Genomic DNA, 22,732 nt, shown 5'->3' on the forward strand with positions numbered 1-22,732 from the left:
AATCCCACCACACACACACACAGAACTGCTGCTAACTGGTTTTATTAGAAAATAATCCAGAACAGACAAAACGGTTACGCAAGAGGCAGAGCAGGCACCCCTGAGCCATACACCCTAGGAATATGTAAACACCCCCCACCCCACCCCCCCCCTCCTCTGCCTGCAACCACCCAGAGGAAGCCGGGCTGCCCTACAAAGAAAATGTGGGCATGGGGCCAGCAGGGTAAGGCACTTCAGTGGGTCTGGTGGGTGGTGCACTGTCCCTTCGGCCCCAGTGCAGTGACCCCACACTCCAACCCCTTGCCCCAAGCATCTCCAGTTCTCAGAGCCCTGGAGGGGGGCCCCGCTGCCCACAGGCTCCTGGGGACAGAGCTACCCCCCCCCTACCTCGTATCAAGCACAGGACAAGTCCCTAAGTGTGTAAAACAACAGCGGGGGGTGGAGAAATCAACTGATTGTCAAGGACTCAACACTAAAAACTCAGTTACATACAAAAAGAACAGCTTGGGCGGAACGAGCCCACTGAGAACACCATGAATCACTGCATAGTTTGAGGTGATGAGTGCAGTAAGAGGAACTCAATATATTAATCAAATACAAACCCACTGTACAAAATGCTTTTTTCTTTCTTTTTTCTTTTTTTTTTTTATAAAACCTGTTCACAAAAATAGTGCAAAAACATCGGCCACCAGCAGGGCTGGCATTTGGAATGACAAACTTTGGTTGAAGAGGGGCAGGGCTGGGCCTGCCCTCACGGTGGTGGGGAGGGCTGGCAGGGCAGGCAGCAATGCCAGGAGGGCTTTGGCCAGAGGCAGGGTGAGGGATGGGACAGAGAGCGTGCTCGCAGAGGGCTGCATTCATTGCTAGAGGGAGAGGTGAACGGCGCGACGCAAAAGCAAGGACATGTTAATGCAGCAGGACTTGGGGCGGGGAGAATCAGGGGACCCTCTGCTGCTCTGCCTGTGGCGAGAGCTTCCTGGCTGAGGGGAGCCCAGGGGTACGAGCGGCTCCAAATCCCTCCAGGCACGTAGGGTTTGTGCAAGTGCTGTATTTGATTCCAGTAAGAAGTACCGTCAGGCTCAGGCAGCAGGGAGAGGAGGAGGAGAAGGAGCTCCTGAGCCCTGCTGGCCTCTTAAGTGAGGCGGATCCCAAGCACTTGTTCCAGTTCCTGCCGACGCTGCTGGACCTGGAGGAGGCGAGGGGGGTCAGGCAGGGCTTGGGGTGGGCCCTGTCCCTCTCAGAGGACCGGCTCCTTCTGTACAAGCAGTCCCTGCTCCCCGGTTTCAGCCTCCCTGCTGCCATCTCAGCCCAAAGGAGCACCGCGCCAGCACAGCACAGAACCCACCTTGGCGAAGATGTGTCTGCCCACAGCCTCCTGTGCCCAGGGCTGTTGGTAGAACTCAGCTCGCCGCTCCTCCTCAGGGTTCCCGATCACATCTGTTATGATCTGAGCGAAGCAAAGCGTAAGGGAGAAGAGGGTGAGCACTACGGAGGTGAGTCCTGCTCAGCCTCCCTGCCTCTCGCCCTGCCCTCCCCTCCCATTTTACCTTGAGGTCCCTCCTCTGCGATTTGATCCACTCCTGGATGAAATCCTGCGGGTTGTTGCTGAAGCTCAGCATGAAATCGCGCTGCGTCTTCAGCTGGTTGATGGATTCGATGGTCTCGTGGATCTGCATAGGTGACAGAAGGTGAGAGGCAGTTGGAATGACTCTATGTGAGAGCTGGAGTTCATGCCAAACCCCCAAACCAAGACACAGCCGGCACCAAGCTCCCCCAGCTCAGATACTGGGGAGCCCTGGAAGGGGGGGGGGATCCCCACACCTTGGCATCCAGGGAGGCGATCTCCTGCTGGTTGGTGGTGGAAGCCAGGAAGTTGCTCATCTGAGCTTTCAGGGGGTCATCCACCTCCACGTCAATGTCGTAGCAGGCCGTCTTCTTCTGGTCATTGGGGTCCACGCTGGGAGGAAGCAGGGTGTTAAGGGAACCTCCTCAGCCTCAGAGGCAGATCAACCATCCCCAAAGGCCATACAAGTATCCCAACGACTGCCCCAAGGAGCTCCCAAAGTTGTTGGGCTGATCCGTCCCCTCCCAGTGACTTGTGCTCACTGCTGTTTTGAGCTGGAGACCTTGCAGCACCTGGGGCCCCGTATCCTCAACAGAGAGGTACCCACTGCGCTCCAGGCAGTCCACCCACCCTACCTGATGGTGTGGTTGATGATGATGGGATCTGGGTGCTGCAGGAGCCCCGCTAACTTCATGGGGATCTCAGAGAAGCGCATACGGACACAGTTGAAGATCTGGAGGGGTAGAGCAGAGCATGAGCTGCCAATGTCGGGGGCTCCTTCCACCCACCACAGAAAGGGTTAGGCAGGAGCAAGGTTTTGCCCAGCCCTGCTTTGTGCATGCCAAGCTGATGGATGCACAACAGAGCACAGGGAGGGGGGACAACGACCACTCCAAGCCAGGAGAAATGCTTTTCTTGGCTTTGAAGGATGGAATGATGCTCTCCTCCCAGCAGGGACCCACACAGCTACAACAGGGCAAGGGCACCCCAGGGGCACGTGAAGGAGAGCCGTGGACTCACCTGGCGGAAGTAGCGGTTGCAGTTGATGTACTCCTTCTCGTGACTGTCCTGCAGCTTATTGTGCTTGATGTAAAGCCAGAGCGCCTGCATGATGCTGGCACGGGTCTGGGTGTGCACCCCCAGCAGGCGAGCCAGGCGAGGGTCCAGTTTGTATTGTGGTGGCTGCAGGGACATGCGGGATTAAGGGCGTGTTTGGAACGTGGCCTCTCAGTGGGCACAGTGTCCTACACAGCCCTCGTGCTGCTGCAGGCTGAGTGCCATTCCTAGAGCTCCTCCCCACTGCTTTCTGCCCCTGTTCTGTACTATAGCATGTAACCCAACAGCCTCCCTCATGCAGGACCCTGCCCCAGCCCAGGCTTGTTTCAGCCCACGCAGCTGAGCTGTGCTGGAGGGCAGCACGGCGCTGGGAACACCCTACCTGGTGATCCAGCATCAGCAGCAGAGTGCACTTCACATTGACATCGCCAGGACGCTTCACTTGGAAGCCATCAGTCTCCTGGGTCGTGGGCAGACGGTGCCACTAGGAGAGTAAAGGGACACTGTTTAACTTGGTCTCACCAACACTGATGAGCTCCAGCCCAGCTGTAGGCAGTTTAGGTAGACTCTGGGAGGGCTGGATTGTTTTGAGAGCTTGATTCCAATTGCTCAAACAGCTCCCGGAGTCACTGTGGGATCACAGTCCTGCTTCACCCATCAGAGGGGCTTGATGCCACAGCTGCTCTCATAAACCACTCCATAAGTGATGGGGATTTACCTCCAACAAGGGGGTACCACCACAGGAATCAGCACTTGCCAGAAGTACAGATTCACAAATCCGAAGGAGCCTGGGGCTGCCCAAAGCCATTCATCAGAGCCACGTCTGTGCTGCAGCCTGACACCTCCCAGCTCCAGCCATGGACACGAGGGAGTTAAGAACCAACCCTGGGGCTGCCCTGGAGCAAGCAGCCTGCTGCTGGGAGCCACCCAGGTGAGAGGGGCCGGGCTGGCCTCCCAGGGCTGCCAGCCAGCACCGCTGAGCTGCAAACTGCAGCCTGGAAAGTACAGCAGCCGTGGTTCTTGGGGATGGCTCAGCACTGCTTTGCTGAATACAGTTGCCTCTCCACCCTGAAGCACCCAGCCCACCTTGCTGGTGCTGGGCTGGGGAGCTGAGCACCTGCAGGGTAAGCAGCAGGGCCACCTCCCACTGCACTGAACAGCTCTCCTCATCCCTCCCGGGCTGCAGCCCCACAGTGCAGCCAGGCACATCTCACCTCCACCAGATGGTTGTCTGGCCCATACAGCTCTTTGTCCAGCTCGATGACGAGGCTCTTGAAAAAGGAGGAGAACTTCCTCTTCTGCTTGCTTGGCTGCAAAAACATTGCGTGCGAGGCTTGGCCTGATGCTACCAACACCATGGAGGGCCCCAGCCCAAAACACCGCCTCCAGCACCCAGGGAGAGAAAGACCGCTTCTATCCCAGCCAAACTCTCAGCACAGAGCACCAGAAAAGCAGCACAGCCCTCCTCCCACTGCCACGTTTATCCCCGCCCAGATCCTTACGTCCTCCAGCAGTTTGCCCTCCACGCGTAGCTCCCAAGAGGCCACACGCTCACCACCCTCTCCTTCTTCTTTGGCCGGGGTGAAAGTGTTGGAGATGTAAATCCTCAGCTTCCGCTTTTGCTGTGGAATAGGAAAACAAAGAGGGGGGGACGCTTGGAGAGAGAGAGAGGATGGCTGGCAGCACCCATCTCCTACCTCCGCCCCCCTCAGCTGCTTGCCCTCCTGGCCGGCCACGCACCGTCAGTGGTTTCTTGATGGCCTCCTGAATCTCCATCCTCTTCCGAGCGATGGTTTGGTCCAGCTTGCGCTCGAAGGCGAGGAGGTCCATGTAGGCCTGGGATTCTGGGACAAGTTCCCGGATCTGTCAAACGTGAACAGTCAGTCCCTCACGTGCTGTGGTGGTGCTGCATCCCACTCCAACCCCTGCATCTTTACCCAGTGCCAGGCTGACATCCCAGGGAGTAACCAAAAGAGAAGTCTGGCACAGCAGCACCGTTTCACATCTCGAAACTCTCCCCAGATCACAGAGCTGCACTGATTGGAGCTTGTCAGTGCACCTAGCATCCTGCTCCATGTCACAGGCAGGGACCATAACCCTGCATTGCCAAGAGGAACCCCAAGAGAGAAGCTTGGGAACAACCAGGGGTCTACATCCCAAGCCACTGATGCTCCTTGCTTGCCCAAAGCCCTGCTTGCTTCAACTGTGCACATCCCTCTCTCTAACCCACAAGACTGAAATGCTCCAGGCCACTCTGGGATGAAGCAGAAACATTCATCAGGCAGCATGAGGTTCAACGAGATCATCATCCCACCACGGGGACCTCATCATTCCATCGTCAACTCCTTCCACGCACCAAAGTGACACTCACCCTCTGTGGCAGGACCTTGTCAGCCATCTTCCTCCTTTTCACCCTGCAAGAAGCACGAAGACAAGTAAAAGAAATGGCCCTGCAGCAATCACAGAACACTGTAGATCTTGTTGCCTGCCTGTCTTGGGGGACACAGCGTGGTGGCTCTTTTGGCCCCACCCAGGCCATGCACGGGGCCAGGCTCTGGGGATGGATCTGTTCAAGCCAGGTTCCAGGATCCTACTGCAGCAAACAGTGTGCTCCAAGGGGAAGCGTCCCCATCAGCTACAGGACAGGCATTCAGAATTGCAGGATGGGAACGAAGAAAGGCTGTAAAAGCATCTAATAGCAGAAGCCTTTGAAGCAAGTGGATAAGAAATTGTATCCCTGGGGGGAAGCTAAGCCAACAGAGGGGAAGTTCTGGGCACAATGGAGCCTACCGAGGGGAAAGAAACCCAGTCCCTGGGTCCGGTTTGTTGTGCAGCTCCCAGGAACAGAGAGAAATACGTGGAGAAATGCTCTCTTACTCTGCCCCATTTTTCACTCAGTTATGTAATAGTCCAGCACGCATAGGAGAGTTCCTTTCCCTCGGCAGCATCTAAAGCAGAAGGGCAGCAAATGTGGCACTACTGCTGCCATCCTGAGGCATCCCAGGATTTGGCCACTGTAGGCTGGTCCTGACCCCCCCCCTCCCCCCTTTCAACAGCCAGTCAGGAGCAGGGAAGCTCAGCAGAGCTCTGTGCACAGCCCTGAGCTCCTCAGCACAGCTGATCCCACGCAGCCACAGCTTTATCCAGCTGCTGACGTCCCTGTTCAGTGGGCGAGGACGTCTCAGCCTCGTGTCCTTAATCCCCAGCTTGCTCTGGAGCACGGAATGGATGCACAGCCCTGGCATAGAGACAGTGGTGACTCCCTGCAAAGGGATCACAAAGCCATCAGCCCCGCTGTGCAGCGAGGGCAGGGAATGGGACCAGAACATCCATTAGGACTGAGGGACCTTGTGGAATAGCCTCCAGTAATCTAAAAGCCCTCATGGAAACAGGAACAGGGCAAAGGGATTAGAAGCATCATAAACAAGCGAGGAGCTGCTGGCAAAACCGCACAGCTCACAGAGACCATCCCAAGTAAACAGCCATGCTGAGATCACAGATCTGGGGAGGATCCATTCAATCTGCCAGAGGCTCTCTGCAGCTCTGCCTGCCTCCTGCCAGGGCTGGGAACTGAGTGTCCACCCATCTCTGTGCCTGCCCAGGCCAGCAAAAAGCCCCTGAGAAGGGGGAAAGGCTCCAACAAGCTGGTGCTTAAGCTAAAACATACAGCTTTTTGGTTACCATTGGGAAGATCAGAGCATAGGGAAGCTGCAAGCCAAGTGATGGGCCCCAGCCTCACCCACCACCCCAGCACTGAGCACTGGCTGCTTTCCCACCAGCAGTGGTGCCAACAACTGGGCCACGCTGTAGGTTTTGGTGGAGAAATGCAACCAGGAGGCAGCAGCCAGATTCAGAGAGTGAACCCCTCCACTCCAGACTGGCTGAGGGTGCTCCCGTGTCACCCCTTACCCTCTCCTCTGGGTGGCCATGGGTGGCTGTGACTGGGGAGCCAGCAGGCGCTTCCTGAAGGGGTCCATCATGGACTGGGGCAGGCCGGGTCGCAGAGGGGATGCTGCTCCATATGGGGGTGCTCCTGGAGGTCCCACCTGCAGCCCTGCCATGGGCATGCGGCTGCCTGGAGGCATCCCAGGACGCTGGCAGGGAAGAGAGAGAAGAGGGGTGTTAGTCATGAGCCCCCTAACCAGGGGAAGGGCATCAGGGAGGTGGCCTTCATTCCTGGTGGATGTAGCGCTCCAGCTCTGGCTGCATCCTTTCTCCTCCAGGCACCTACAGGGCATTTACAACCCCCCAGTGGGATGTTTAACCACTTTTGCATGAGCCCCAGCCTGGGGCAGTACTCGTGGTTCCTCTCCATCTCCTGCAGCAGAGCAGTTAGTTTGGTTAGCACCAGCACTGCCAGCTGACACTGGGTCTGCACCACGCACAGCCCCTGGGTGCTCAACAAAAGCTCCCAGCACCCCATTGCTGCTCATCCCTACTTGCTCCAGCACGCTTTGCCTGCACTCTGGGATTCTCTGATCCTCCAGCTCCCCCCTGGCAAGGAGCTGGTGAGGCTGGGAAAGCCACCAAGCCAGCAGAACAGCATTTCTTCCCCTCCACGGGCTCCATGACATGCCAAGACAACTCCTGCAGCTCCCCTCCTGCCTTCTGACCCACATCCTATGGACACAGTCAGTGCTTCGGTGCAGAGGAGCTAGCAAAGCCAATTCATTATCCCAAAGGGGCCAGGAGTCCAGCAAGGAGAGCTCAGCCGCAGGCAATGCTGCAGGCTGACGAGCTTATCTGCATGTAGGCATTAATTCCAGTGCAAATCCCACACAAGATCACCACCGGCAGCCTGCCTGGCCTCAGCAGCTTTTAGAAGCAGGCTCAGAGCCACGGTGGGTGCTTGGAGCCAAAACCCACTCACCTCCTCACTGCAATAGCCCCAAAGCCTGTAAATGCAAACAACAGAAGAGCTGAGGCTGCTGGACAATATGAACAGCTCCAGAGCCCGTAGCCACGGGCATCCCTACAGAGTGCCAAACCCAGCAGGAAATCCCCAAAATACACCAGCCTCAGCATGGAGGAGCGTTCCACAGCTGGAAAACCAAAGAGCAGCAGCCCAGGAGGTGGCAGGATGGGGACTGCAGGGGGAATTCATAAAATACACTCACGAAGCCCATTGCACAACCATCTGCTGCTTTCACCTTTGCTTGGCTCGCCTTTGAAGCTGCTCGCCAACCTGCCTGCGCTACGAGGCAAAGGCTTTTCCTAACAGCCCCCAGATGTTTTGCTCCCTTTGATCAGCCACGTCCTGGCGATGCCTCGCTGCAAACAGGACTGCACAGGCTTTGTCTGCGGGGTTCTGCTGGCTGCAAGGCACTGCCTGGGGCTGTGCATGGGGACGGCGTGGCTACAGGAGGCTCCAGGAACTGTGCTGATTTCCCCCGCAAGGGCTAATGGAGAACAAACGGGCAGGAAAAGAGGTTGTGACATTTGCAATTAGCCAAAAAGAAATATGGAAACCCTCAGAACGCGGCTGCTTTGCAGCCTTCCCCCCCCCCCCCCCCCCCCTCCCCTAGGAAAAAAGGGAAGGAGGAATCCTCCATGTACATTTCTTTCTCAGTTTATCCTCAAGATCTGCAAAGAGCAGATGGAAAAGTGTCTCAGTAATGCAAGGCAGCCTTTGCTGCGGCCATGCAGTCCTGCTGGGGGCCAACAGCCCCCTCGCCTGAAGGCTGCAGGCTCCGGACACGCAAACACAGCGCAGCTGTAAATCTCTAGCTAAGCCATTAAGCAGCATTACAGCCCCAGCAGGGTGAAGCCTCCAGCACCCTTCAGAAGCCCTCCAAACGAGCAGGATGCAAAGAGGGCTTAAAAATCAGGAAATTTTATTAGAGCAGCTTAAACGGTGACCTTCCTTATATCCTTCCTGGCTAACAGATAGGCTCCGAGGCTCCGTCCTCTCCCCTTCATCCGGGGCAGCACTACGGTCCTACCCCTTCCAGATGCCCCTTCATCCTCCCCTCTCTGCCCCACGGCCTCCTCCTCCTCCTCCCACCGCCGCCAGCAGGGCGGACAAAGGGCAAAATCTCGCAAGCTCCGCTCCAAGGAACGAGCTGGATGGCATCCAGCCCTCCCCGCAGAGAATGAGTGGAGCCATTTGGAAACGGGACAAAAAACAGCTTGTTTCTGCTCCCTGCCAAAGCTGGAAGAACGAATCGGGCTGTGCGCGGAGCAGCGGTTCATCCCAGGTCAGTGCACAGGCCTCTTGCATTTGGGGAGCTCTGTTTAGAGTCAGCTTCAATGGGAGCAAGCCGGGGTTGGAATGCCTCTTGATGGACGCTCAGCCGCACGACAGGAGCCTCGCTGCGTGCCAAAGGCCTCTTCTTGAGGAAGGGCAGGCCAGAAAGCAGATGCTGGTAGCAGAAAGGGAGAAAAAAAAAGAAGGAGGGGGGAGAGCAACAACATTGAAGGACAGATCTGCAAGAAGGGTACAGAGCACGTTGGATGAAAAGCAGTAACTCAGAAATCAGTCTCTCCCCAACTTCTCTGCAGAGGGCAGCTCTTCTCCAGAGCCCACCAGTGAGGGGGAAGCTCTTCCCAGGCACTGCACAAACAAAAGGACCATCTGCACTGAGCTCACCCCCCCCTCCTGCCGTGGCTCTGCCAGGGTGTGTGCTCCCCAGGGCCATGAGCACGGCAAGAAGGCTGCCACGCACTGAGCACCAGCAGCTCCGTGCTGCCTCCCCAAGCAGAGCCTTGAGGAGGGCTCAGAAAACCCCCACTGCATCGGGCTGTCCTGATGCACGCCCCATTTCTGCTCAGCTCGCTCCCTGCACACACCGACGTTGGGGGAATGAAAGCCCACGTGTGTGTCCTCACCCAGGAGGATGCTGGGGGGGGCAGCTCTTCCTGCCAGCTCCCCGTGCATCCCGCAGCGCTTCCCGTTGTGATGTGGGCAAAAGCAAACCCTGACCAAACTGCACCAGGCTGCTCTCACAGGCAGCTCAGCCCCCGAAAAGCACTGCTTGGGATGAACTGAGACTCCCCCCCCGCAGCACACCCCAAAACGCTGCTTCGCCCCTGTGAGCAAACCCCATCCTCAGGGGGGAAGAGACAAAGTGAACATCAGCAGGAGGGTGTTGCTGCTGGTGAGGTGTCATCATTTGCTGCAAGCTCTTGGACGTAGGCAGGCTGCTGCGAGGCTCAGATTGGCCGCATTTCAGTACTTCAGCAGTAGGAGCACTCAGCTAAAAACTGTCGGCGAGGAAGCAGTAAATTAAAGAGTGGGACAGCAAAGCAACAGGCAGCGAAGCTGAGCAGGCTGAGGACACGTGCTGGAGACACGTTAAGCACCAGCTGAGATATCCAGGTCCAGGCAAACTTGCCCACGTGTGGCTTTGCAGCTGCAGATGTTCCAGGTCAGGGGCTGCAAGCTGTGCAGGCTGCAGGGCTCACACCAGGAGCCACGGCACACTGACACTCGGGGGGAAAGGCCACATTAGTGAAGCTTTCTCAGCAGCTCCCACGCCGCAGGGACTTGGCGAGAGGACAGAAGGGATGCACGAGTTACAGCCTGGGGCTTTCGCCTCGTGCTGATGTCCATGAAGAGCACAGGACGGGGGGAGAAGGTGGTGTAAAACAGAGCGCAAGTGGAGGAAAGGGGGCTGCAGGAGGCAGAGAACTTGGGGGATTTATGCCCTACACAGGTGGTAACGCAAGCAGGAACAAGGAAGAAAGGTGTTGGGTTCCCACTTGAAAACGTGGCAGCCTCAGTAACACAGCGTGGAGGAGCCCATGGGAAGAGGGGTGCACAGTGGAAAACACCGCTCAGATATGCAGGGAACGGCTCTGAGGGTCCCCATAAGGATCCCATGCAGGAAGACAGAGCAAAGGCCTCCGGCAGCAAGCTCTGGAGATGCTCTCACAGAGCAGAACCTCCACGAGTCTGCAAGAGGAACAAAGGGCGCCCTGAGCTGTGCTGCTGCCTGCTTCCCTCCGGCCCCGAGACGAGAGTGTTTCTCTGCTTTGTGTCACGGCTTCAGCCTGCTGGATGCTCAGCCTCTGATGAAACCTGCCTTGGAAACGGTTCCCCCTGGGAAGGGTGGGTCACACAGCAATGCGAGCCACCGATCCCTGCTGCGTGCTGCAGCTCCAGCCCTGCTGCTGTCCCCAGGCCAACCAACGCCCCGCTCCCCTCTCCTAATGGGATCCAGCAGATCTGTTTGGGGGCAGAAAGCCCCAAGCCCTGCCCTGGGCCACGCACAGCCACGCTTCCTCCGAAATCACTTCGTTAAGCAGCTGTTTGCATTGCAGCAGCCCTTCCGTCCCACGGAAACGGGATTCCTGCTCGTCAGCAAGCGCCAATGAAGTGCTTTGAGCAGGGCACTTCACTGACTCTGCTTTCCACCACCGATCTGCGCCAGCAAAGCGACAGCGCAGAGTAACTTCAAGGCCGGAGCAACGTTTTGCACAACCCCTCCTCCACCGTGTCACAGAGCCGAGCCCATTCCCTACCACAGCACCAACCTGAGAGCTCGGCAGGAACCTCCCAAGCCTGAAAGCTGCACCGCAACAGCCAGGAGAAACTCCTGCTGAATCCATGCTAACCTGAGCCTCGGGATGGGGATGGACACACCACCACGCAGCCGACCATCCGTTGTCCGAGCACACTCCTGAAAAACCCTCTCCTTTCTGCTCTGGAAACGTCAGTCCCAGGGTCAGAGGGAGTCGTCCTCCCCAATTCCCTGCTTGAGCTGCTGGAGAACAGCCAGACGCGCAGGGATGTCAAAGGATTAGCATACGTTTAATAATCCACTGATTAAAGAGCCCCTAAGCACCCAGTGGCATAGATGAGGGCTGCCGCGCTCTCCGGTGACCGTAATGCAGCAGAAGGAGCCCGACTCACTCTCTACCCCCCAACGAGTCCTGCGGGCACCGCAGCGCCGACCGCTCGGTTGGGGAGGAGCTGCTTTGCACGGCCTGCAAATTGCAAAACAAAGGGCAGCCCGGATCGATCGGACCCCATTCCCTGCAGCGGGGCGGCTGTGCCAGCAAACCGCCGGCCAGACACGGCACCGTGCATGTCCCAAACGCTGCCATATGCTCCCAGTCTCACCCTACCCCATCCATACGCTCCCAACACCTGCCACGAGTGCAGCCAGCACCCGGAGGGGGGGGGGGGGAAAGCAAGCATATGTGCCCCTGTTTACCCACAGCAGAGCGATGCCCGCTGGGTTTTGCAACCTGCTGCCGTGCAGGGAAGGTCCAGGAGAAGCTCCCATACGGCTCTGAGTCACATTACAGCCAATGCAGGGCCGGCTTGGGCTCGCCGAGCCGTCTCAGCTTTCACTTCGGGGCTTTTCAGCTCCACGGGCTGTTTCTTCCTTTGGTACAGCAAAGCTCCGGAGCTGGAAGCTCCCCCGGCCGGGCGGATGGCTTCGGTTTGAACTCAGATCGCGCTGCACAGCGGGGCTCCTCCACCTCCACCTCCACCTGAGCAGCCCCACAGCACGTGGGGGCGAACCGACAGAAAAGGCAGCACAAAGAGCGGAGTCCGCGGCTTCCCGGCTCTGCCGCGGCTCGCGTTTGCTCTCCCCATCCCCATCCCTTCCCCCAAAGCCCACCTGCGCCCCTTCAACTCCGGAGCCGGAGGTGCGCAGGGACGGCTGCGATACACCCACGGCTCCGCTCCCGGGCCCGGCTGCGCCCCCCAGCGCGGCCTGAGGGGGGCGTGGGGGGGGACCCCTGCAACGGCCATAGGGCGGAGCGCTTCGCTGTTAACAACTTTTTACTCGGGGAGGGGGGGTGCCGGGACCGCTGCCCCACGATGGAGCTCCGCTCACCCCCCCCACCCCCCCACCCTTGGCCGGGCCCCACGCTCAGGAAGCACCGCCACTTCCTCCGGGCCCAAACGGCCTCTGACCCCCCCGGGGCCCCACGGCGGCTTCGGAGGGCTCGGAGTAACCCCACCCCCCCCCCCACAACTCCCCCACAGAGCACAGAGCCGCCCCCCGCCCTCCCTCACCTGGTACTGCGCTCCCGAAGGCCCCATCGGGCGGTATCCCGGGGCGGCCGCGGAGGCCGGAGCCGGGCTGGGGCCTCTCATCATACCGGGCCCGGGTCCCGGAGGCGGAGGAGCGGCGGCGGCGGAAGGAGGCAGAGGGCTGAGCGGGAACGCGCCGCGGGCGGCCATGGCGGGGCCGGGCCTGGGGGTGGGGGCGGCCCCCGCCCGCGCTGTTTACTCGGAAGCGGCGGCGCCCGGAGCTGAGGCAACGCGCGGCATGAGAAGCCACGCCCCCCGCCAGGCCACGCCCCCTCCCACCGGCCACGCCCCCACCAGGCCACGCCCCTGAGCGGAAGCCGCCTCAGCGCGAAGTCCCGCCCCTCGACGTAGCCCCGCCCCTCTATGTGGCCACGCCCCTAAAGCAAACCCCGCCCACCAACATGGCCCCGCCCCCAGCAGGCGGTGCGCACGTGTGTGGGTGGGTACGCGTGTGTGGTTGTGTGCACATTTCTCTGCTGACGTGTGTGTGTGTGTGTGTTTGCACGTGTGGACGGGTGTATGTGCATCTGCATGCGTGCATATGTGTGTACATGTGGGTGCACGTGTGTGTCCACATGCACGTTTCTCTGCATGCATACATGTGTGTATTTGTGTATATGTGTGTTTGTGTGTACCTGAGTACATGTATGTGAGTGTGTACATGTCTATGCGTGTGTTTATATGTGCGTATGTGTGTGGGTGGTGCAAATACATCTGCATGTGTACATGTATGCATATGTGTGTACATGTGTGTGCATGGGTTCATGTGTTAGCATGTGTGTACATGTGTGTACCTGTTAGTGCATGTGTTTATATGTGTGTATGCTTGCACGGGTGTTTGTACATGTGTCTGCATGTGTGTACAGGTGTATATGGATCTGCATGTGTACACCTGTCTGCATGTATGTACCTCTGTGTGCATGTATGTACTTGTGTGTGCATGTGTGTACTTATGTGTACGCATGCACATGTGTGTTCACATGTTTGCATGTGTTTATCTATGCACATGCATGCATACATGTGTGTGTCTGTGTATGTGTATGCCCACATGTGTACAAGTGTGTACGTGTATCTGCACGTGTACATGTGTGAGCATGTGTGTATGTTTGCAGATGGGTGCACATGTGTGTAAATGTGTACATGCATCTGCATGTGTGCATGTATGCATGTGTAGGGGTATGTGTATGTGTTCTGATGTGTACTTGTGTGTACATATATGCGTGTACACATATGTGCATGTGTATGCGTGTGCACATGCTTGTGTATGTGTATGTGTGTGTACATGTGTGTATATGCATACATGTATCTATGTGTGTGCACATGTGTTTGCATGTGTGTACAAGTGTACATGCGTGCACTGTGCATGTGCAGGTATGTTGCTTTGCAGTTTGGGTGTGCATGTCCATGTGTTTGTGTGCAGATATGCACATTTCCTTGTGTTGCGTGCACGTATTTGTGCATGTGTGTGTGCACATGTGTTTGCATGTATCTATGTGTGTAGGGGTGTGTGTGTGTGTGTGTCCATATGCACGCTGTGCTCACACTGGGGACAGATTGATGCCTCCCAGCGCTGCACTCATTACTCCCATTACCCCAACACCAATTCCAGCTCCTCGTGTGCTGAGCACCGACCCTTTGCTGGAGTTCCTCTTTGGACTTTTCCCTTCTCCACTCTCCCATCAGGTGCCACACCATTAGCACAGGCTCGGAATGCAGAGCAGCCTGCCCAGCCTCTTCTCCCTGTCACACGGCACAGGCTGATGCTAATTAGTGAGACCCCCATCTGTGAGCATTGCACCGTTTGCACCCATCATGGAAACTTCCTCTCTGGATGGAAGCTGGGAGCATCCATGGCGTGTTTGTCAATGAAACCTCCCTTTCTGGAGGTCAGCACGGTCCCTGGAGGTGGATAACGATTAAAATATAGATTGCAAATCCGTGCTGCTGCCCAACTCCTGCTTTTGGGGATGGAAGGGAGATGGTGAGCTTCTCAGCTGTGCTCCTGGGAGGTGGGTGGGGAAGGAAAGCAGCAGGGGGGAACAGTGCTGAGCAGTCAAGGAAAGGCCAAGATGACTGAAGGAATCTCTAAGAGCATCCAGAGAGCAGCAAATCTGACTGGTGCGGTGCATGCAGGAGAGCTGGAGAGTTCAGGAGAGCTGCAACAAATGAAAGAGGACATTTCCAGCCACAGGTTGGTTTGCTCTTCCTGCATTGCTTTTCTCACCTGCCAGTGATTCCTCAGCTTCTATTGCATGGAAGGGTTGGAGGTGGGGGTTGCAGCATTTCCTGGCCTGCAGGGATGTTTGCTTGGGAAACAGCAAGCTTTGCACAAAGCTCTGGGCAGATCTCTGCTGCTTGGAAGATGAACAGGTCACATCCCTCACAAATGTGACCAGAAGTACAGAGATCCATCCAACCCATCCCAGTGGGTTGGAATTCCACACCTCCCACCGCATGGGTGTGTGTGCAAGAAGTCAAGTGTGCAATGAGGCTGTAAGCTATCAGCCAGAAACCAGTTCTTCTTCACCTGTGCAGGGAAGGTTTCCCCATCAGCTGTGGTGAGGGTGGGTTTGTTGTCTCCTTGCATCATTGCTCGGTGGTTGTGGGCTTTCAGGTTGGCTCTGGAGCCTCCACCCCTGTGAGAAGGGTTTCTGATGGGCTCAGGATGGGTCGTGCTGCCTGGAGCCTGGGAATGGTCCCCCTCTGTGCCTCCCATCCCCGTGGGTTGGGGGGCAAAGGCTGCTGGATACCGCAGGACGGAGCAGGGACATGCTTCCAGCACTCCTCAGTCAACGTGCTCTGAGAGCATCAGCTTAAGGTGCTGCTTGGTGCTGAGCACCCCGGGTACAGAGATGGGAACTTCAGTGGCAAGGTCCCTTGCTTGGCCCTCAACATCCTTTCCAGCCCCATCCCAGGCACTGAGCTGCCCTACGGTGCTCCATCACCACCTGCCTTCCCAGACACTCGGTATTCAATGAGATTAAATCTGTCTTCCTGTGTGGTTTTCTCCCTTCATGGGACGGCACTGCTGGGGGTGCTGATATCAACACAGACCCTCCTCCTCTCTTCCCAAAATTACCATTGAAGGGACCTGGCAGCATCGACCCCTCCATATACCTGTTGTGTTTGGGCACAAGAGGGCACTGGAACACCGCTGTGATGGGATGCTTTGTGGCTGCAAGCAGAGCTGCTGCGGCCGCAAAGTCCCTCTGCACCTTTCCCCAGCGAGCAGACATCCATAGGACGACCTGCACTCTGCTGCACCCCCTTCCATTTAAATCACACTGCTCTGGGAGTCGGCAGTTCCTCCTGCATGATCACAGCTGCCTTCCCTGCCGCTTCCTATAGACTGGATCGATGGGCCAAGGTTAATGGCATGAGTTTCAATAGGGCCAAGTGTCGGGTCCTGCATTTTGGTCACAACAACCCCAGGCAGCCCTACAGGCTTGGGGAGGAGTGTCTGGAAAGCTGCCTGATGGAAAGGGACCTTGGTGTACTGTTGGACAGTGGGCTGAATATGAGCCAGCAGTGTGCCCAGGTGGCCAAGAAGGTCAATGGCATCCTGGCTTGGATCAGGAATGGTGTGGTGAGCAGCACTGGGGAAGTCATCCTGCCCTGTACTTGGCACTGGTGAGGCCTCACCTCGAGTGCTGTGTTCAGTTTTGGGCTCCTCGGTACAGAAAGGACATGGAGGTGCTGGAGAAGGTCCAGAGAAGGGCAACAAGGCTGGGGAAGGGCTTGGAGAATATGGCCTACGAGGAGAGACTGAAGGAACTGGGGCTGTTTGGTCTGGGGAAGAGGAGGCTGAGGGGAGACCTTATTGCTCTCTTCAAATCCCTAACAGGTGATTGCAGTGAGATTGGGGTGGTCTCTTCTCACTGCTGACAGGACAAGATGAGGGGAAATGGCCCCAAGTTGCGCCAAGATAAGTTGAGGTTGGACGTTAGGAAACGCTTCTTTACAGAAAGGGTGGTTAAGCACTGGGATGGGCTCCCCAGGGAGGTGGTTGAGTCGCCATCCCTGGATGTGTTTAAGAGCCGTTTGGATGTGGTGCTCAGAGATGTGATTTAGCAGAGGGCTGTTAGAGTTGGGGTACTGTGGTTAGGCTGCGGTTGGACGTGATGATCTTTGAGGTCCTTTCCAACCTGAGTGATTCTGTGATTCTATGATTCCTGGGATGCCCATCCAAAATCCCTTCTGCTGTGAGTCCAACACCTGCGGAACCAAAGAGCACCTTCGTCTGCTGGGGCTGGAGAGGGTGGAAATCACCCCTCTGCGCTCCGCTTAATTGATATTAAACTAATCAATGCAAATCGTATTAGCTCTCCTGGAGACACTGGGCCTCCACCAATAGCAGCGCTGGCTGCTCTGTATAAATCAAATTTAGCAGCCTATAAACATCAGTACATCCCACAGACACAGTCACCCTCATAAAGGCATCAATTGCTGTCTGAGTGTATTAGTGGAAATAAATTACAGAACTTTATCTCCCTGCCACGCTGATGGGCAAAACCACATAAAAGAGGCACTTGGAAGGCGCTTTTGTGTTGGTTGTTACAGAAGCTGCCGATGCTGTTCTGCTTCTTCAAACCGCCTTGAATTGCATCTCATTAAGGGATCGGAAGAGCTTTGATGAGTAAATGATAAAAATGCCCCTCTGCGAATCCCGGAGCACCTGCGTGAGCAGTTGTGTGCAGGCAAAGGGGGTCAAACCATCTTCTTACACACCTGGCAGTGGGAGGGGGGTGCGGGATGGGCTCCTTTAGGCTGCTTCTGCAGTGAGGGATGAGCAGGAGAAAGCGGCTGATGGAGGGAGGAAGGAGTTTGTGTTACTCAGCCCCTCCAAAAGAAGGCTGCCAGGTGGCTGGGTTGCAACGTGAGCGTCTCTGGAGGTGTAAATCACTCAGGAGAGGGGTGAGAAATGAGGCTTCGGGCTGTCAGGGTGATGCGCCACGTGTGCAGATCTATTAGGGAAGAGGTGGGCTTTCCTGGAGCCTCGAGGTGGTACCCAGGCTGCATTAAGGTGTGCTCTGCATCAGATCGCCTTGGAGCGACACTGGGATGCCCTGTGTCTGTCTGTCCGTCTGTCTGTCCTTTCTGAGCTCCCAGCAGAGCTCTCCCACCCCATCAGCTTTATCTCACCTCACCCAGCAGTCCAGCTTACAGCAAGGTGCCTGCTCCTAGATAGCAAGGGCCAGGATAAGCCTCCTGATCCCCTGCGCCTCTCCACCCTTTTTATGGAGGTCTTATCCTCCTGGTCTGCCTCAGGTATGTAGCAGTCTCGTTACCATAGTAATATACCTCACCATCTTCAGTGCTCCTCGCAGAGTGGCACTGCTGGCCCCACGATGCTTACAGGGGAAGAAGGATGGGGGCCAAAAAGTGCCTGGGAGCCTCACAGACCTGCTATGGGCAGCCAGGTGGTGGCCAGGGTCTGTGGGAGACCACCTGTGGTGGCTGAGCTTTGCCCTATCTCAGCCCCACAGCAGCATTCTGTGGCTGTCCCTGATGCTCCCATCCTTGTCCCTTCTCCCTTAATCACAAGAAGTGACTAAGGGCTTTAATAATTTGGATTTATTCTTTGCTTCGGTCCAAGGCTGCTCAAAGAACAATGCAGCGGTGCTAGGTTAGACTAAGCAGATGGGGATGCTTCCTTTTGGCAGCGCATCCTCTGCTGTGTGAACAACTGTGGGGGCTCCTCCTGGGTGCATAGAAAGCCTGCACAGCCACTTCCAGAGTATGTGGGATGTGTTTTCCTTTGGGTGAATGCACAGGAGGTTCTTGTGTCTGACGGCTGTGCTCTGGAGCTGTTGGTGCTCTGCAGGCTGCTCAGTGGCAGGGTGTTTTGTGCAGGAACCCAGCTCCAGCCCAGCTTGCTGGGATGCCTTCATGCTGTGCCTGCCCTCTGGCAAGGAAAACACGGAAACCTGATGTTGCACGGCTTCTGAAGGGGCGAGGAGGCTTTGTTTGGGGTAGCTGTGAGCTCAGCTTGCTGGTGGAAATGGGAATTTGGCACTCAAAACCAGAGGGCAAAACTCTCTGTGCTAATGGCACATGAGGACAGGTCTTCAGTGGGTGCTGAAGCGGTGTGGGTATCTTCTTGGAGTGCCATGCTCCCCATTCCTCCAGCTTGGATTCCCCTGGAGCTGCCCCCAAACCTGTGGTCAGCCTGCCATGGCTGGCTCCTCTCTCCAGCTTTCTCCAGGATGAGATAAATCCCCCCCCAGCATGCAGCAGGGACAAATACTGGGGTCTGTGTGTTCTGGCAGTATGCTCCAGGCTCCTGTCTATGTATGTCCAGCAGACCCCTCCCCAGCTGAGCCCCTCTCCATCACTCAGTGGCAATGGGATGCTACTGGGTTCTTTATCCCAGTGCCAACATCCCCCCAGAGCACCAAGAGCCCCTCCACATGCTTCAGTCTAGCACTGCGTAAATACTGGAGCAGATGCCAGCTTGGGTAGCTGGGAACAGCCTAAACCCTTCTGCTGAATGTGGGCTTTATGATGGGCCAAAGCAGGAGGCAGCCAGCACTGGGGATGTGAGCTGCCTGTCAGCTCCCCTCTACAGACAGGCACTGCTTTTAATGTCCCGTCATACCCAATTGACTTATTGCTTGTCTTCACAAATCGCCCTCTTAATGACGGTTGCAACTCCAGCGTGTGCAAACGACCCTGCTAATGACAGATGCACCGAGTGCTGTTGCTTATTCATAGAGAGGCAGGAAATCACTGAGAGCCAAAAGGTTGGGAACAAGAACAGGATGGGATGCTGCTGTCTGCCTGGCAGTCTGTCCCCAGTGTCCCACCGTCACTCTGCCTGCATTGCTGCTGCTCATCCCATTGCATGGAACGTGATAAACAACTAATAGCTGCACCAGAGCAGCTTAAAAACACTTTTTGATGGCATGCCAGCATTTTGGCAAGCCTTGGGGCATCGAGCACGAGGGCAGTGGTGTCTCATCTCTAGCTGGTTGCAATTCAATGGGGAGCAAAGGGATCCTTCTGCTCCCCACTACACCTGGGATGCTCAGGTTGGGAGTTCAAGCCCTTTGCTTGCTTTCTGGCTCCAGTATTCATTATTTGCTCTGAAGGTTAACAGTTTTACTAGGAGCAGCACAACAAGATCCCGTGGTTTTGTGCCTGGGGTCTTTGCAAGCAATGGGCTGAAAGCACCGAGGCAGAAGGAGCAGTGAAAACCCCTTCCCATGCAGCTCATGCTGTGGTGGGACCCATTGGTTGATGTGCAGCTTTTCCTCATCAGACCCCATCAAAGTGGTCCAAGGGCAGACAGAGATCCTACAGCTTCTGCAGAGCTTTGTTGGGTGGGTAGAGAATAGCAACCCAGATCAATGCCTGGTCCAAGGGGAACATGGGCAGCAGTTGGCCATCGGGTGCTGAGGCTGGGATCAGCCCAGTGGCCAACGAGAAGGGTGGTGATGTCTTCCAGAGGACAGAGGGGGGAGCAGATATGACTGTGGGACCTGCAGGTTTAAGGGGCTGATCACACTAACCCACGAGGGATCGGGCAGTTTGCAGGCTGTTCTGCTTCTCTATTCTTTTCCCTTGGATACAAGTGTGGATTTTCTTCTCTGCCTAAAATGACAACCCCTTTTAAACGCTGCCAGATGATCTATGATGGCAATGAGTTCCGGAGGCCAAGTGTGTCACGCCAATCTGAGCTTCTAGGGAGTTTGATGCCGCTGTCTCAATCCCTCGCTCTTGCAATGGAGCTTCAGAAGAACACGATCCTTTCTACATTGTAGAAAACCCAAAAGCACAGCCATGGGGCTGCCATCTCTGCTCGAGATGGTCCTGAGTCCTTCTTCACCCACTGACACGTCTTCAGCCGTAGCGTTTGAGCATCCATAATTAATGCCTCTGCTAAAGACAAACAGCGTTCGGGAAGATTCATCATTTCTTCTCTTGTAATTACCTGTCAAAATTAAAATAATGGCCTTTTAGATGGAACTGAGAGAGTTTTTTTTTTTTTTTTCTTTAATTAATTAAGTATGCAGCTTGTCATGCAAAATCAAGGTCACCAGGAGAGAGATGAAGCCAACTGCCCTGCCGACACTGCTCTTCTTGCAGTGGGGAAGAGAGCTGAGGACAGCGGGGTGGGTTTGCTCAAGCATTTAGCTCCCAGAGGGCCCTCATGAGCTGCAGTAATACTTTATATGCATAGATATTCTCTGTGCTGAAGGCCCATCAGCCTGTGCGTCCTGGAGGAGATGCTTGGAGGGCTCTGCCCTGGAGCAGTCTATGCAGACAGACCAAGACGAGGAGAACTAACCCCAAGCTGAGACCTGCTGGTGGATGTGGCACTGAGGGGTGAGATCAGTGGGCATGGTGGGGATGGGCTGGAGGTTGGCCTTGATGATCTTAGAGGTATTTTCCAGCCTCGATGATTCTGTGGTTCAATGGTTCTATGAGTCCTGGTGTCACCATCCAGCAGGCAGCCCACAGATGCGGGGCTCTGCAGGCATTCAGGTGCTGTCTTACATTTCGGGCACCCTCAGTACACCACCAGGTTCAGCTGGCCCAAGCATCCTTCATCCCTGCAGCACCAGGACCAGCTCCCCCTGCAGAAGCATGCAGCAAGGCTGGAGTATCCCAAAAGCGTGAGACACTTTCCAGTTGCAGATGCTCCTAGCTGAGCCCAGTGCAGCACGAGGGAAATGGAGAGACGCTGTTAGCATGGGGAGGATGCTGCTTTATGATCGAGACCTCTGGATCCCTGTGCTGTGAGATGCTCTTCTCTGGGGAGGCAGCGAGTGGCTGTGCAGGCTTCCTTCCCTCTGATAACAGACTCTATTAGCGTGAGGTATTGCTTTCAGTGCTCAGGTGAAAAATGTTAGCTTTCTTCATGAGAGGTATCTATTGGGTTAGGATTACATTGCCCATAAATAACAGAGACAGGCTCGATTCCAGGTGCTTTCCCAGCTCGTAATTGGAACACCATTACGAATTGTAAACATCTACTTTGTACGAGGAACGCACCTTTAAATGCAGCAGAGTGGGGAACGGCATGCAGGGGGCTGCCAGGAGTCGGTGGAGCAGAGTCCCCTGGGACAGGTGATGGGGAGGGGGCTGCAGGGGATCGCTGGGTCTGTGGGATTCGGGGGGTAAAACCTCACAGTGTGGGGACGGCCATTGCTCTGCCCCATGGATGAGCTCACAGGGGTGGAGGTTTTCTTAGTGGAGAGGTATCCTTGCTCCTACAGCTTAGCCTTGAAGCTTGGCTCTATGCTGTGCCCACCCCATGTCTGAACCCACGGTGAGCACCAGGCTGGGCATGGAGGGCACCCAACAGAGTATAACCCAAATGTAGGACATTTCTGTACGAACCAAGGGCCTCCTCCTGTAATTCGTTGTCATTTGGGGCTTTTGCTTTTTGTCTCCTTTCATCTCCTCTCGCAGCACGCGGTCACCCAATATTGACATTAATTACAACGTGCGACGGATCTAATGACTTTCATAAACCAGAGCCTTTTGCCCATCGATGCACTTGGTTACTCCAGAAATCAATTTCTAAAGGAGCCAGTGACCTTCTGCAGCTCCGAAGATGCTCGTGGAGGCTCCCAGGCATGGCAGCGCATGCAGGGATGCTGTGATCTGTGCAGTGGTACAGGAGGAGATTGGTGAGCCCAGGGCACGGAATCCCACCCCCACAGAGCAGAGCAATGGCAGAATTAATGAGTTCACAAAGTCTCGTTCTCTTCCTCTCGCATGTTGGTATTGCTTATTAATTAGATAATATACGCAAGTTTATATAAACCTCGTTTCAAATCCCAGCAAATTTGCTGGGCAAATATTAACCGCTATAAACACCAGGAGGATAGCAGTACCACGAGCGGCTTGGGTTTATTAAGAACAAATCATGCCAGACAAACTTAATTACATTTTTGATGGAACCGCTGAATTAGGAGACAAAGCGAAGGCTGCTGACATCCGTATATCTCTGTGCTGCTAAAACTGCAGAGCCTGAGCACAGATCCTGCCCCCAGGGGGGAGAGTGCAGGGGCTGCCTTGAAGCTTTGCAGTGTGGCCGGGAGTTTATTTCCCTAAAGCTTGCTTGGATGCATGCAGGGGGTGATGCCGGAGGATGCCCATGAGGATGCAGT

The 22,732-nt window shown here is 55.9% G+C and overlaps 1 protein-coding gene across 2 annotated transcripts; it reads right to left on the reverse strand.

The window, feature by feature from the left end:
• Positions 1–26: 26 nt before the first annotated feature.
• On the reverse strand, positions 27–12,782 carry SMARCD2 (SWI/SNF related, matrix associated, actin dependent regulator of chromatin, subfamily d, member 2). Of its 2 annotated transcripts, none has more exons than XM_015299406.4 (13): positions 12,594–12,782; positions 6,530–6,714; positions 4,992–5,034; positions 4,361–4,483; positions 4,123–4,242; positions 3,835–3,930; positions 3,003–3,104; positions 2,585–2,746; positions 2,200–2,297; positions 1,822–1,957; positions 1,548–1,670; positions 1,346–1,447; positions 27–1,186 (listed from the first exon to the last, which is right to left on the reverse strand). In XM_015299406.4, the coding sequence occupies exons 1-13, from the start codon at positions 12,759–12,761 to the stop codon at positions 1,133–1,135; spliced, it is 1,512 nt and encodes a 503-aa protein (XP_015154892.1). In that variant the 5' UTR covers positions 12,762–12,782; the 3' UTR covers positions 27–1,132. The 2 variants fall into 2 exon arrangements, with proteins under 2 accessions (XP_015154892.1, XP_046760341.1); XM_046904385.1 differs by lacking the exon at positions 12,594–12,782 and adding an exon at positions 12,193–12,278.
• Positions 12,783–22,732: the final 9,950 nt, after the last annotated feature.

This window comes from Gallus gallus, chromosome 27 (assembly GCF_016699485.2).
Source record: "Gallus gallus isolate bGalGal1 chromosome 27, bGalGal1.mat.broiler.GRCg7b, whole genome shotgun sequence".
Taxonomy (NCBI): Eukaryota; Metazoa; Chordata; class Aves; order Galliformes; family Phasianidae; genus Gallus; species Gallus gallus.

What these genes read in the sequence shown, in the direction of transcription:
- SMARCD2 (XM_015299406.4), bottom strand. Translation starts at nt 12,761, where the DNA reads ATGGCCGCCCGCGGCGCGTTCCCGCTCAGCCCTCTGCCTCCTTCCGCC. An exon ending in CTTCGGGAGCGCAGTACCAG is followed by an intron (nt 6,715 to 12,593) that starts GTGAGGGAGGGC and finishes CTTCCCTGCCAG; the next exon opens with CGTCCTGGGATGCCTCCAGG. An exon ending in TCGCCTCCCTGGATGCCAAG is followed by an intron (nt 1,671 to 1,821) that starts GTGTGGGGATCC and finishes TCACCTATGCAG; the next exon opens with ATCCACGAGACCATCGAATC.